The sequence below is a fragment of the Herpailurus yagouaroundi genome, unplaced genomic scaffold, assembly GCF_014898765.1.
Source record: "Herpailurus yagouaroundi ecotype Mexico unplaced genomic scaffold, PumYag 166, whole genome shotgun sequence".
NCBI classification, from domain to species: domain Eukaryota; kingdom Metazoa; phylum Chordata; class Mammalia; order Carnivora; family Felidae; genus Herpailurus; species Herpailurus yagouaroundi.
This window is the reverse complement of record NW_024412407.1, coordinates 21,016,845-21,032,147: the sequence shown is the minus strand read 5'-3', so window position 1 is coordinate 21,032,147 and position 15,303 is coordinate 21,016,845. Positions and strand designations below refer to the sequence as shown.

At 39.2% G+C, this 15,303-nt stretch overlaps 1 protein-coding gene across 9 annotated transcripts in view; it reads left to right on the top strand.

Moving 5' to 3' along the window:
• Positions 1-15,303, top strand: part of PPFIBP1 (PPFIB scaffold protein 1) — a 178,674-nt gene that overhangs the window by 152,324 nt on the left and 11,047 nt on the right. For 6 of the 9 annotated variants that reach the window (XM_040488566.1, XM_040488569.1, XM_040488568.1 and 3 more), the window contains 9 exons: positions 3,034-3,146; positions 3,754-3,810; positions 6,173-6,233; positions 6,606-6,635; positions 9,791-9,962; positions 10,450-10,482; positions 12,606-12,756; positions 13,037-13,165; positions 14,668-14,818. In XM_040488566.1, coding sequence (XP_040344500.1) covers positions 3,034-3,146; positions 3,754-3,810; positions 6,173-6,233; positions 6,606-6,635; positions 9,791-9,962; positions 10,450-10,482; positions 12,606-12,756; positions 13,037-13,165; positions 14,668-14,818 — 897 coding nt within the window. The remainder of the gene's footprint in view (positions 1-3,033; positions 3,147-3,753; positions 3,811-6,172; positions 6,234-6,605; positions 6,636-9,790; positions 9,963-10,449; positions 10,483-12,605; positions 12,757-13,036; positions 13,166-14,667; positions 14,819-15,303) is intronic. The other 3 variants (XM_040488571.1, XM_040488570.1, XM_040488573.1) reach the window with 1 other exon arrangement.

Sequence of the window (15,303 nt, the reverse complement as noted above, 5' to 3'; positions counted from 1 at the left end):
ACAAGAAACTGAGTGGCATCTTTATTTTTCCTATCTGTTCCTGATAATTACATGGTGAGAAAAGGAAATTTGAATTGACTGCAAAAGAATTCAAGGAGGAAACAATTAACATTTCTCTCTTAAATGTAAGACAGGGCTAAAGGATGTCATTAATAAGAAATTAGTGGGTAAGGGAAATTGGAGGGAGGTGGTCAAAAGGTACAAACTTCCAGTTATGAGACAAATGAGTGCTGGGAGTGTAATGTACAACATGATGCTTATAGTTAACATTGCTATCTGGTATATTTGAAAATTGCTAAGAGAATAGATCCAAAAAGTTCTCATCGTAAGGAAAAAAAATGTTTTTCCTTCTTCTTTTTCTTTCTTCTTTCTTCCTTCTATTCCTGTCCCTTCCCATCCCTTCCCTTCGTAACTAGACAAGGTGATGGATGTTAACTAGGCTTACTGTGGTGATCATTTCACAGTAATCTGTAAGTCATTATACTGTATACCTTAAATTTATATACTGCTGCATGTCAGTGATATCTCCATAAAATTGGAAGAGAGAAACAAAGAGTTAGTTAAGGAATAAGAAATATTTTAGAGGGAAAAAAAATTCCCTACTTGCTAAATACATATTTAAAATTTTTTTTTAACCTTTATTTATTTTTGAGACAGAGACAGAGCATGAACGGGGGAGGGTCAGAGAGAGAGGGAGACACAGAATCTGAAACAGGCTCCAGGCTCTGAGCCATCAGCACAGAGCCTGACGCGGGGCTTGAACTCACGAACCGCGAGATCATGACCTGAGCCGAAGTCGGACGCTTAACCGACTGAGCCACCCAGGCGCCCCGCTAAATACATATTTATATTGAAGGGAAAACTAATATTTGACAGCCACTGAGTATGCTGCATGTATACAGAAAGATAGCTATTCCATGTAAGATATGCCTAGATAATCTCATATCCTTAACAAAAAGCCTTTGCTATGTGAATTCTACTTTAATGAGACTTTTAGTTTGGAAACAATGATTTGATGATGATTGAGCATGTTCAGCGACTTGGTTAAAGGAAAGCTGGGAGGGAGATATTGAGGTTGTAGTTAAAGCCCTAAAGTTTGAAATGAAATCAAGAAAATGGGTCACTTGGTTAGTGGAACCATCCCTCCCACCCACATCCCCATGATTAGGAACCCAAGGAGCTACTGTAAACTTCGTACCACAGGGGTAATGGCTCAATAAGTGGCCCAGAACTAATCATAAAGATTCAAACTTAAAAAAAAAAAAAGATAGTGCAATAATTTCCTATTTTACAATAAATACAACTTGCTGTTAACAAAATTCAACCGAATGGATTTTAAAGTTCTTACTGGCTCTATTCATCAATTCATGAATCGAGCGACATCCACCTTAGCAGGTGGAAAAGAACTCTAAGGATCTGTACAAAATGAAAGGCTTTTTTAGGCAGAAGGAAGGAGGAACAGGGGGTCATGCTAGGCGTTTGCTGGTTGGTTCGAGTAGGGTTACTTTCCTTATGTGCAGCGAAGGGGAGTCTTGGAGCAGGGTCAGGTAACTTGTGTAGAGAAGGCAAGCGCTAATTGGTTGACCTAAGCCTGCCTTTTCTGGGCACCGAGCCTTCTCTGCACCGAGCATAGAAATTTAGCTAAGTTTGGGTTTGCTGACATGGAGCTTAATACAGGCCACTCCGTCTTGGGCCCAATCGGGTTATTTTAACAGACTTCACATGTTATAACCGTTTATAGTGTCAAGGGAGGAGACCACCCTCAGTAACTGAAACAAAAATCCACAAAGCTAAATTTATTGCCTATTTATTTAACAAAGGGAACTTTGTTGGTCTCAGACAATCTCTTCAGCTGATCATATGTGGGGTTTCGGGAGATGCTTGGAGCTCGGGGACTGGTGGCCTTCCAGAGACTGGAGTGAGTTGACATCAGCTGTGAATGTGTGGTTACAAAGGTGAGGCTGTTGACTGATTGGCCTCTACACGTGTGTTCACTGGTGTGAATCCCTGCCTGCCTGGTTGACTTCAGAAGTGAAGCGCTGTCACTAATTTGTTGACTGGCAAAGTGAATTCACTGAGGTGAATTTTGTTTATTTTTCTTTACCAGAGTTGTTTTTAAGTGTTTGGTTTATTAGTTTATGACATGCTCACAACCTAAGTACTCTACAGTTGTCAGAAACTATTTAAAGCCAGAGTATAAAATTTCTTTCGTAGATTCCATCCCTAGGATACATAAGGCATTTGTTGGGGAAAATGTGCCATGCATTTTTGTTGTGGCTCTAATATTGTTATTAAGCAAAGCATTTTAATTGTATCCACAAATTAACCAGTTTGAACAACATTCTGTGTTAGACTGGTGGTAGAAATTAAAGTGAAAACAGGGGTGCCTGAGTGGCTCAGGCAGTTGAGCGTCTGACTCTTGATTTTGGCTCAGGTCATGATCCCAGGGTCGTGGGATGGAGCCCCTTGTCAGGCTCCAGGTACTGAGCATGGAGCCTACTTAAGATTCTCTCTCCCTCTGCCCTCTCCCCCAACCTCTCTAAAATTTAAAAAAAAAAAAAAAAGAGAGAGAACAGAGGTGTGTTTACAAAGCGCTTTACCCAAATCTCATCTTAAATCATGACAACCCTGTACGGTAGGCATTGCCATTCTCATTTTGCAGGAGAGAAAACTGACACCTAGTTAAGTGACTTACCTAAGGTCACTTAGGCAAGTGTGCCAGAGCCAAGATTTTAACTGGGACTTCAAGTTGTCAGGATCGGCTATTAACTTACTTGATGGTATTTATTATGTTTTATTCAGAACCAAGTTCACAGATGACCTTCCTCCAGAAGGTTTTCTCTGACGAACACTTATTGATGTTTATATACTGAGACTGTTTTGTAAATATATAAGAATAGCGTGGTGAACCCAGGTGTATGAAATTTTATCGATAGACCGTGTAATTGTCTTACTTCTTTTTTTTTTTTTCTTTGTGACTTATGTTTTGTTTGATGGATTGATTTTTTTGGCCTTTTTGTAATTACATTACAGTTCCACACCGGTATCTTGCAAGTTTCGGTCCCTTCATTATTGCCAGCATCTAAGGGCTTGGAAATTTCCGAAAAAGCAAAATTGCCTCAACCAGAGACTTCGTTTGAAGAGAAGTACGTCATTTATGTTCTGACATTGCAATATAAATGTTCAACAGAGTAGGTCAAGCAAAGACAAGGATGCGCTGCATTCATTTACAAACATAATTTTTCACAGGGGCAAGAAACAGGAAGGCATGGGCCAAGGGACTTGAAATCAGTTCTGTATTATTGAAATAAAAGGTGTGGAAGCAAGGAGTCACAAGAGAGGAGTCAGGGGAGGTATGGTGGTCAGGTTAGAGAGGGATTTTAGGGCATTTGGGCTTTATGTGTAGGTCATAGGTGGCCGTCAACAAGTGTTGCCAGGTCCATAGTGACACACACGTGCCTGAGGCTGCCTGCAGGATGGCTGGGAAGGATTCAGGACAGGGTACTCTAGTTTTTCCATCAGCAAGTAGAATTTTGAGGGAGCATATTCTCAATTACTTAGTCTTACAATTAGACCAAATAAAAGAAAATATAATGGAGTATTTGTAAAGAGAGTGAAATATATTCCCTCGCACAGTTTTTTGTTTTTGACAATTGTGTTCACTTAGAATATGTATGCTCTTTTACAGGGTATAAATTCTTTTTTTTTCTTTCTTTTTTTTTTTTTTTTTTTTTTTTTTTTTTTACATTTTAGTGATGGAAAAATAATCCTTGTTGCTGCTGTTGAAACCCAGCCTTCTGATAGTCTTTCGTAAGTCATATTATTGAATGTAAAAAATGTCACTTGAGACCTGGCAGAGAGGAAGCTTCTATTACACTAACAATAACCAAAATTAAAAGCAAATGACTCTGAGGCCTGAATACATTAATGCAGGTGTAGTGGTTGGATGGGGGTGCAGGTGAGGTTTGTAAGTTAACAAAGAAATACTTGCTCGTTGACCATTATCTCATGCCAGGTTTTTGCCCATCTTTAACCTTCCTTCATCAGCTTTCATGTGAAGTTCAGTGCTTTGAATTTGAGGTTTGCACTGACTTGCAGTTTGACTCTAGCAGAAAAGAGTCACAGAGGATGGTGTGATGGCTGGAAAGGCTACAATGTTTTTTTGCACTTTCAGTGTAGTAAACCAACCCAACATCTGTGTTTATCCAAGTAAAAGTCTGGATTAAATTAGGAAAATATATGTTCAGAGCAGTACTCAAAGATGAGATCTTTTGTTTATTTTGTTCTTTTATTTGGTAGTCAACACTTTTTTTTCTTTTTTTTTTTTTTTAATTTTCTTTTTAATTTTTTTAATTTACATCCAAATTAGTTAGCATATAGTGCAACAATGATTTCAGGAGAAGATTCCTTAGTGCCCCTTACCCACTTAGCCCATCCCCCCTCCCACAATGCCTCCTGTAACCCTCAGTTTGTTCTCCATATTTATGAGTCTCTTCTGTTTTGTCCCCCCCCATTTTTATATTATTTTTGTTTCCCTTCCCTTATGTGAATCTGTTTTGTCTCTTAAAATCCTCATATGAGTGAAGTCATATGATTTTTGTCTTTCTCTGACTAATTTCACTTAGCATAATACCCTCCAGTTCCATCCATGTAGTTGCAAATGGCAAGATTTCATTCTTTTTGATTGCTGAGTAATACTCCATTGTATATATTTACTACATCTTTATCCATTCATCCCTCGATGGACATTTGGGCTCTTTCCATACCTTGGCTATTGTTGATAGTGCTGCTGTAAACATGGGATGCATGTGTCCCTTTGAAACAGCACACCTGTATCCCTTGGATAAATGTCTAGTAGTGCAATTGCTGGATCGTAGCGTAGTTCTAATTTTCGTTTTTTGAAGAACCTCCATACTGTTTTCCAGAGTGGCTGCACCAGCTTGCATTCCCATGGTAGTCAGCACTTCTGGCAACTTATTTGCATGTAAATATATGAGAATTGCCTTTTAATTTTTTTTATGTTTATTTATTTTTGAGAGAGAGAGAGACAGAGTGCAAGTGGGGGAGGGGCAGAAAGAGAGGGAGACACAGAATTTGAAGCAGGCTCCAGGCTCTGAGCTGTCCACACAGAGCCTGATGCGGAGCTCAAACCCACAAACTGCAAAATCATGACCTGAGCTGAAGTCAGATGCTTAACCAGCTGAGCCACCCAGGTGCTCCCAATTTTTTTTATTTTTTTTTAGTCTTTATTTTTGAGAGAGAGAGCACGAGCAGGGGAGGGCAGAGAGACAGAGAGGGAGACACAGAATCCGAAGCAGGCTCCAGGCTCTGAGCTGTCAGCACAAAGCCTGACGCAGGGCTTGAACCCACGAACCACAGGATCGTGACCTGAGCCGAAGTCGGATGCTTAACCGACTGAGCCATCCAGGTGCCCCGAGAATTGCCTTTAAAAAGGTTCTTTGTATGTTTATATTATTCTGCCTCTTAGAGGAAAGATGTTGCTTTTTTCTATCTCTTTTTTAAGCTGGTCACATATTCCTGCCTTCAAAATCTGAGCAAGACCAGCTCTATATAATTGAATGCTACTTATGTGAAAGAAAGTCTCTGGATGTTTACAGGGTCACTTTGCCTTTACTAGGATAGCAAATAAATTACTGTGGGCAGCAATGGGGATTTTTCTATTATGCCTTGATCATAACTATAAAATGAAGTGCTTTGTCAGATTCAGAAAATTGATTCCTTTGTGAACTGAATTGTAACGCTTTGGTCTTTTATTTTAATTACAAGGATTATATATAAATAGTATGTGAGTATTTTGAAAGTTTCTGGTATAAATGTATACAGGCAAAGGATGCACCACTAGTCCATGGAAAACACTGTTTCACTTTCAAATATTGACATCACAGGGATAGTCCTACGTGTTTTTCCTGCTATCCTACCATGTGCAGGACATTTAGAGTTATTGGCAGGACAGTTAACCACCTCACTTTTGAAAGAACGAAATGTTATAATTTAGTTAAGCACATAAGTGACTGCCTGAATCCAGAGTTTCTTTTATTACCAGGATTCAACCCACACACAATTTTAGTTTCTTTCCAAGATACTCTACTTAGAAACAGTGGCACCAGAGGCACTTATTATCAATCCTTATTACTATTATTGTTATTTTTAGAACTTCGAGTCTGCAAAAGTCCAGCAGCCTGGGCAATCTGAAGAAAGAGTCATCAGATGGGGTTGGTTCTGTTTGTTTGTTGTTGTTGTTGTTGTTTTCTCTTGGTTACCCTGAGAAGAAAATCTTCAGGGTTCTTCATATTTTCCATTTTGCAGATAAAACTCTTAAGAAGAGCTTGTAGTTTCTCTAATGAAAAATTATTAGATATCACTGTTAATGGTGAATATTAAGAAATATGAATATGAAGGATTGAAAGTAGTATATAAAACAAAAAAATGAAGACTTTAATAAACCATTACTGAAAGTAAATGAAACTGAAATTGTATAGCTTTGAAGTAGATGTAAATTTAATTTATGGAATTGTATGTGACACATTCTCAACATATAAGGGATTCCTGTAACAACCTTAAAATACTGTTGTTGTTTTGAACAGGATACAGAGTCTGTCCAGAAGCCTTCAGAGGTAATTTTTATGTCTAGATTATAATACAAATATGTTTGAGACTTCTAATACCTGTGATTGCTTAAATGCCTCCAAAAAACCAAAACTTAGAATCTCTAAACCATGTTAAATGAGAGAAGCCAGACACAAAAGATCACACATGAAATGATTCCACTTATGTGAAATATCTAGAATAGATAAACCCATAGAGACAGAACACAGATTGGTGGTTGCCAGAGATGGAGAGAGAGGAAGGGAAGCTGCTTAATGGGTAAGGGGTTTTATTGAGAATGATGGAAATGCTGTGGAACTAGGTGGATAATGGTTACACAACACTGTGATTGTACTAAATGCCATCGAATTGTTCGATTCAGAGTAGTTACTTTTTATATTTCACCTCAATAAACTGTTGTAAAAAAACAAACCAAAAAACCCCAAACACTCAAATCAGGCTGTTGATGTTCTTAATGGTCATACTTTGACTTCCTTAGACCTCACAAAAAAGTCCTTCTTAGATCACCAGTCTTAGACCAGCCATTCATTTACTATAGCCACTGTCTGTTTACAGCAAACATTTTGGTGGGTTTTTTTTTGTTGGTTTGGTTTTTGTTTTTTGTTTTTTTAAAGACATTATCAACAGGGGCTCTGATGATTTTTAATCATCAACTTTGTAAAGGGTAGAGAGGCTATTGGTTCTGGTAGAGCGGCTACTTCCAAGTGCACTCTCTTGACTGTTGGCTCTTAATGCCTTGAGCCATAATGTAGGTATCATTGATGAAACACAGACAGTCTCTACAGCTGTGATTACAGTCATTCTCTGTCCTTTTTGTCTTTCCAGTTCAATAAATTATTAAGTGATTTTGACATCAGTAATGACACAGATAACAGAATCACTGAATTGTAGCACCTATAAACTTGTAGTTATGATGAGCAGTAGATAGGTAGAATAAAATCACCACCTTAAAGCCTGTGTCCCCTCTTCCCTTTCTTCACCTCTGCAATAAAAGAAACAGAGGGCAAGAGATTTTAGAGAAATGAAAACATGCAAACAAAAGCATCTTTGTTTGGATAATACTACAACAATATAATAGATCATATTTCTGTAACTGCATATTCAAATAACCAGAAAGCTCAAAAATAAACAGTAATTTTTTTATTTAAAAATTTTTAAGTTTATTTTGAAAGACAGCATGAGTAGGGGAGGGAGGAGGGAGGGAGGGAGGGAAGGAGAGAGAGAGAGAGAGAGAGAGAGAGAGAGGATCCCAAGCAGGCTCTGCTCTGTCAGCACAGAGCCAAATGTGGGGCTTAAACTCACAAAACCGTGAGATCATGATCTGAGCCAAAACTGAGAGTCAGATGCTTGACTGACTGAGCCACACAGGTACCCCAAAAATAAACAGTACTTAAATTATAACTTAATAGTTAGATTATGGGGCGCTTGGGTGGCTCAGTCAGTTAAGCGTCCGACTTTGGCTCAGGTCATGATCTCACAGTTTGTGAGTTTGAGCCCCGTGTCGGGCTTTGTTCTGTCAGCTCGGAGCCTGGAGCCTCCTTTGGATTCTGTGTCTCCTTCTCTCTATGCCCCTCCCTCACTCGTGTTCTGTCTCTCTCTGTCTCTCAAAAATAAATGTGAAAAAAAAAATTTTTTTTTTTAAATAGATTACTAAGCAGGCTCAGTTGGTTAAGTATCTGACTGTTAGTTTCAGCTCAGGTCATGATCTCACAGTTCCTGGGATCAAGCCCCATGTCAGGCTCTGCACTGACAACATGGAACCTGCTTGAGATTCTCTCTCTCTGCCCCTCCCCCACTCATACTGTCTCTGTTTCTCTCTCTGCCTGCCCCATTCACATGAACTCTCTCTCAAAATAAATTAAAAAAATAATACAAGTATAACTTAATTACAGTTCTTCATAAATACCTTGAAATATTGTGGACAGCCCAAGTGGCTTCTAAATCAAGGAAGAAAAATTTAATTATAGCAAGTTTAGTTTTGATGTTAAGTATATCTGCATAGTCTTTGAAAATTAGTCATCCGTGTTTGGTAACTTGCAGGCAAGATATGAATATATTCCAGAACACCATTTAAAAAAAATATTTAACAGTCACTGATGGTGTCTTCATTTTATTATTAATTCTTTGAGAAGAGGGGCACCTGGGTGGCTCAGTCGGTTGAGCAACTGACTTCAGCTCAGGTCATGATCTCACGGTTTGTGAGTTCGAGCCCCGCATCAGGCTCTGCTGACAGCTCAGAGCCTGGAGCCTGTTTCAGATTCTGTGTCTCCCTCTCTCTCTGCCCCTCCCCCACTCATGCTCGCTCGCTCTCTCTCTCTCTCTCTCTCTCTCAGAAATAAATAAACATTAAAAAAAAGTTTTTTAATATTTAACAGTCACTGTGTCTTCATTTTATTATTAATTCTTTGAGAAGAATATTTAAAATAACTAGAGTAGAATCTCTTTATACTGCTGGTGTAGAAGTGGGGTTAATGCCTGCTTTGTAGAGTGATTATATTATATTGGGCTTCTACTGATGCAGTTATATTACAAAGACTGAACTGTGTTATAGCCAAATATGTGTCATAATTGTTAGAAAAATAAGAAACCTACTGGTGTTCTGGTTATGTAATATCTTATTTCCATGTCCTTGAGGGAAATGAGGCAAATAAAAATTGAGAATTTTTTTTACAGTGTTGGATTTTTTAAAAATTTTTTTAAATGTTTATTCATTTTTGAGAGAGAGGGAGAGAGAGCGTGCATGCGCGAGCAGGAAAGGGCAGAGAGAGAGGGAGACACAGAACTCGAAGCAGGCTCCAGGCTCCATGCGGTTAGCACAGAGGCTTGAACTCACGAACTGTGAGGTCATGATCTAAGCCAAAGTCAGACACTCAACTGACTGAGCCACTTAGGTACCCCCAAGTTTTAGGATTTCTATACCTTAAATATTTCAAGTCCTAAGCACGTGAGTGATGACCATGTTTTTGTTGCTGCCATAGCTGTTATTTTCTTAAGTAGCTTTCAGCATTGACCTTTTAAACTTATAATATTTGTAATCAATCTGTTAGTTCCATCATTTTTCAAAATAAAGTCAAATATGTAACATATCAGGTGTTGCGCCCGGCATGTGCTAATAATTATGCAAGTTAGTGCTGTGTTACATTTATTATTACTTCTCTCTCAGGATAAAACTCCGGCAGAAAGCAGCCCGTTTGGAAGCCTCCCTCCAAAAGCTCCAGGGCATGATGCCTCCATGGATGACAACCCCTTTGGCACTCGAAAAGCCAGATCTTCCTTTGGGCGTGGCTTTTTTAAAATAAAAAGTAACAAGAGGACAGCAAGTGCCCCCAACTTGGGTATGTGTGGCCAAAATGCCTTTGCTTTAATTCTTTCAGAATGAGGAAAAGATCGATCTCTTCCCTTGTTCACCTATTTGTGTGTTTTTCTCTTTCTCAGAAATGAAGGTGTATGACTTGGGGGAAAAGTTAGGAAAAAAAAAAAAAAAGGCTTCCATCGGTTGAATTCAGTGGTAAAGATAGTTCTGGGTAGGCTCTCACCCTGCTCTCCTTGTTGGGTCATAAACGTAGAGGAAAGACCAAAAACCCTGATGCCCTCTGACTTCATTGTAAACAGCTTCTCATCTGTTTTGAAAGTGGGTAGATTAAGCCCATATTGAAACTGCTAATGGAGTCTGCAACGTTGGAAGCACAGTGTGGTGCTTGCCTTTCCTCCCGCTGTGTGTATTTTGTGAGTAGGAGTTTGATCCGTGTTTCATTTTGCCATTCTCCTGTGTTCTCTCCATTGGGCTGCGTGTGATTGTGTGCGTTGTTGGGATATCTGAAGATCGTAAACGAAGTGCCAGTGCACCCACCTTAGGTATCGTACCCCTGCATGCCAGCCTTTGCCAGTGCTGTCCTCCAAACTGAGCTAATCCTTGCCCTGGGCATCTGTGATCTCTAGAAAGCGAGCTGGCAGCAATCAGGAAATGTAGTCCTTTACTCCAGAGAGTTCCTTCCACCTCCTGCTGAAAATTAGGACTCTCTGTAGAGCCTATGCTTCCAAGCCTAAATGCTGTTTTAACCCATGCTAATGACACCTCGCGAGGGGCTCTGGGGGGACCTGGAAGTGCACACAGCACCCCTCGGAGACCAGGGCAGGACTATCCTGCATCATAAATTCCAGCCTTTTCACCCTTCGAGTGCACACTGTCTCACACTAACTCCCAGGTCCCAGCAGTACCTTCTTCTCCATGTTTACGTTATCCCCAGAGAGAAATGTTTTCAACCAAATAGAGAAGTCTGTAGAAGATGTTGAATATGGTCATCTCAGACTTACTTCATTCGGGGGACATCATTCCGACATTGATTGCTTTGAAGATGGAGGTGACGTTTAGTGACACCCAAAGGAGCTCTATGTGATATCCGAGGAGTCACCCCCAAAGTGATTTAAGGAGAGGGGAGGCTCAGTAGGGAAAAAGCATCCTCAAGACAAAAAATAAGAATAGGATGCTTCTTAAATGAGGGTGAGTTAGGCAACATTTTCAGGCATGCCAGTACCCATGATGGCTTTAGGGTTTCAAAGGCTCCTTTGGATTTTGGTTTTATTATCTTGCGTAGGTACCCACATGCCTCTTCATGTGGGTCAGTAAAGGTAACCTCTTTCTTTGTAGTCTTACATTTCTAGGATAAACATGGGATAAAATCCAGACAACTATTTTCAAATTTTTTTGCATCTTTCTCAGAAGAAATAAATTGTCAATGCTAAGAGCCGAGTACTGCTTATTATAACCTATAATCACAGCTGTGCTTCATAGAAAAGTCAATCTCTGCAACTTTTTATCTTGCTGAAACATCGTTCCTGTGATTTGTGTACAATTTTTACTTTCCTGAAAAAGCATACAGTCTCACATTGAGGAAACAGTACCCCTTGTGTTTGCTAGTGTGGGATCATCCATGAAGGGACAGCTGAATGAATTAAGCTAGTTAATGCTCAGAAACTGAGGAGTAGCAAATTTGGATGTTATTCTTTCAAGGCAGAATCAACAGGTACTGATTTTATATCTAAAGAAAATTTTATGCCTATCAGTTCATTCTTTTCTCAACACATAACAAGAGATAAATAGGAATACATCTCTTGCAAAAAGAATTGATGGAAATTGGTAACTGAGATTTGATGTAAATGGCAAAGGAGAGGAGGGAGTGAAAAGACTATGACAAAGAGTTTGAACTGGAGTAAGAGGGAGAATATTAATTAGTATTAAGGAAATATTTAAAAAGCAAATTTAAGAGAAGACTCAGGAAAATTGCATGGTTTGTTGAGTTCAAGATGTCCCTGGCACACCAAATTGGGAGTATCCATAGATGTTCGTATACTGAGCCTGGGGAGAGAGATTAGGTCCACAGGTTTTGATACCAGCTGCTTATATATGAGGGAAGCCATCATTTAGTGCTGAGCGTGGAGTGGGTGAGCTTGTCTAGAGATCCTACTAAGGGGATGTAGAGCAGAATCTTGGAGTGAAAGAGGAAGAGAACAGGTGCTACAGCAAAGAAGAAACTATCAGATGGCAGATTTGGGAGAGTGTCATAACAAGAAGGTGAAGGAGATGGTGATGTTGAAGAATGTAGGAGGGAGTCCACAGTACCAAGTGCTTTGCGAAGATTAAGAATGATTTCATTATGAATTCAATCACTCGAGGAAAGATTATTACAATCCTCTCATACCTTTGAATCTCAAAGAGGCTATCACTTGTAAGTTAATCTATACACAATATCATACAAAATATTCTACATACTGTTAATTTATACAGAACAGCCAACAGAGCAAAACATACATCTGTGTTCCATTTTTAGTATTTGTAGGGTACTATTTGTAAATCACTGATGAAAGAACAACAGAAGAAGAATGTATAACAATTGCTAAAACCAAAAAGGTTAATAACATTTAGTCACATTCATTCCATACTTAAAGCTCATTGAGTTTGTATTCTGTTCTTGGAATAGCTGAAACAGAGAAGGAGACAGCTGAGCACCTAGATCTTGCTGGTGTATCTTCCCGGCCAAAAGATGCGCCGGGAAGTAGTCCCTTCCAGATATCTCCGCCATCGCCAGATTCCAAAAAGAAATCCAGAGGTATCATGAAACTCTTTGGAAAGTAAGTAACAGAGCACACAAATGGAGTGGGCTTTGTATTATATGTTGCTCAAACGTAGGAGTAAATGGAAAATTGGCGGGAAAGAAGCGTGAAACTTTAAGTCTTTTGTGTTCCCTTTATGGAAGGAAGATTGTGATCTGGCATTCATTAACTCATTGGGTCTCAGTTAACATTGAAATCCAAGTATCTGTTCCGACCATACATAAGCAATGTTCTGATTAAAGTCTAAGGTCTCTTCAGGTCTCATACAAGGCAACGTGGTATTGTGTCTTCTGTTCAGACTTAGGAGAAGTCAGTCAACTACATTCAATCCAGATGACATGTCTGAGCCTGAATTCAAAAGAGGAGGAACAAGGGCAACCGCAGGGCCGCGACTGGGTTGGTCTCGAGATTTGGGACAGTCTAACAGGTGAGAACAGCCGAATGAATGAACTTTTTACATGTCTACTTAAGTGTCATGGCCGTGAACACCTGCGATGTTAGTATTTATTGTCCCTGGGTTGGATGGTGGAATCCTTTGCTTACTGTTATGCCTAGCGAAAGGGTCCATCATCTTTATAGGGCAGTGCCATTTGGCATTGGTTGGTGAAAATCATGCAGAAGATGGGGGGCTCTGTGAGCTAGGGGAGGGACCAGAGCTAAAGTGTCAGCAACGTCTCGGTTGGAATGATGTTTGGACTTAAATTTGACAGAGAAAATAATTACTGTAAGTACTCTAAAGCACAACTCTGGAGAGATGGGATAGCATAGTCGTTAAGTTCTGGACTGTTTGGATCTGATTTCTGGCCTTACCACTTCCTATAACCTGGGTCACCTTGAGCAACTACTTCCATGCTCTGTGCCCTTGTTTCCATGGTGTTAATTAGTACATTCCCCAAAAGGTAATTGAGTTTATATGCATTAAGTATCGGGCAAATGGTAACTGTTCAAGCAACATTAATGACTAATGGATTCTGTGAAAGCACCTAAAGATGTAAATTCTATCAGAATTATTAAATTTATCAGGACCTTGTGATGTTTTCTCTGTTAAGACTCTGTTAACTTTTCCTTCACTCTTATCCCAATTTAGGGCCGGTTTGAGATTACTACACTGACCTACTAAGAATAAAGAGGGTGGGGTTGGCAAACATCTAGTACAAATCATTGATACTAAATCTTTTGAATGTGATAATGGGCTAGAAACCCTTTAAACATGGTCCCTCCCACTCACGCAGAAGACTGGACACAAGTTTCATCAAGGAGGAAACTCTGGCTTTCTTCAAATACTGGAGTCTCGTTTGCCATATGTTCTCTTTGTACACAGTAGAGGACTTCCTTGTGCTTTAGAAAAAAAAAAAGTCTTGTTTATTTACACATTTTTTTTTTCAAAGAGGAACGCACTGTGTGTCAAAGTAAAAAACCAAAAAACCCAGAACTTTGCTTTGATTACATTTTTCTTTTGTCGTTGTTTACATTTTTCTATACTCAGTGATGGCATATTGCTCTCTTCCCATTGGTTACCACCTGGAGAGAAACCGTAATTCTGCTAAAGTTAACTCAAGTTAGACTTGATTTCTTTCAGTCTAACCTAGTGTTTTCTGTTTTGGAATTCAGTCTTCAAGCAACATTGATTGAAACTAGCACAGTGACTTGACTTGTTCTTTCAACTTGGTTTTCTTCCATATGACACGTTCTTGCACAATCATATTGAATCTTTTGTAGTTACATTTGAAATAAAAACCATGGTCTTATGAGGTACTTTTAACTCCAGTGCCATTTCCTCCTCCAAATATGTCCTGAAACTTTCCATGGTCAAATGGGTACCACCAGGGAATTCCCATGTCAATTCGGTATATAGTTGTTCAGTCTTGATGATAAGTCACAGGGTTGGCCTCTGAATTGTTTTTCATGCAGTTGTTCCTTTTCCTACAGTGACTTGGACATGCCATTTGCCAAATGGACCAAGGAACAAGTTTGCAATTGGCTTGTGGAACAAGGCTTGGGGTCCTACCTGAATTCTGGAAAGCATTGGATTGCATCTGGCCAAACACTTTTGCAGGCTTCTCAACAAGATCTAGAGAAGGTGACTACTTCTCTGTTTGTTTAGACAATGGATACTGAGAAAGAGACTATGAATGTAGGATTTCTAGAAAGGGGAGTGGGTGGAGCCAGTCAGTACTCTTGAAAACATTTATGTTTTCTGCTTCACACTCTTTTTTTTTTCTTTATTTCACGGACTTAACAAGAAGTACCTGGTCTTAATGGTTCTTTATGAAACATGTAAGCCACTGGGCATTTTAACGAGAAATAGTTGTATAGACATAATAATAAACCTTAAGCTCATATTTCTCAAAATCATTCTGTGGCTTAGCATGGGCCCCACTTCTCAATGTAACGTATGCAATTCAGCTTTACATTAAGGGGGAAAGAAAAGGAGCCTTACATCTTATGTCTAATTATTTAACATTTCTTCCTGATTATTTAACATTTAGTACAAAAACAGTAGAATTTTTCTTTTGTGTGCTATAATCCCAGTCTTGCGAAGGAAGGAGCCTAGTAGGGAGTATA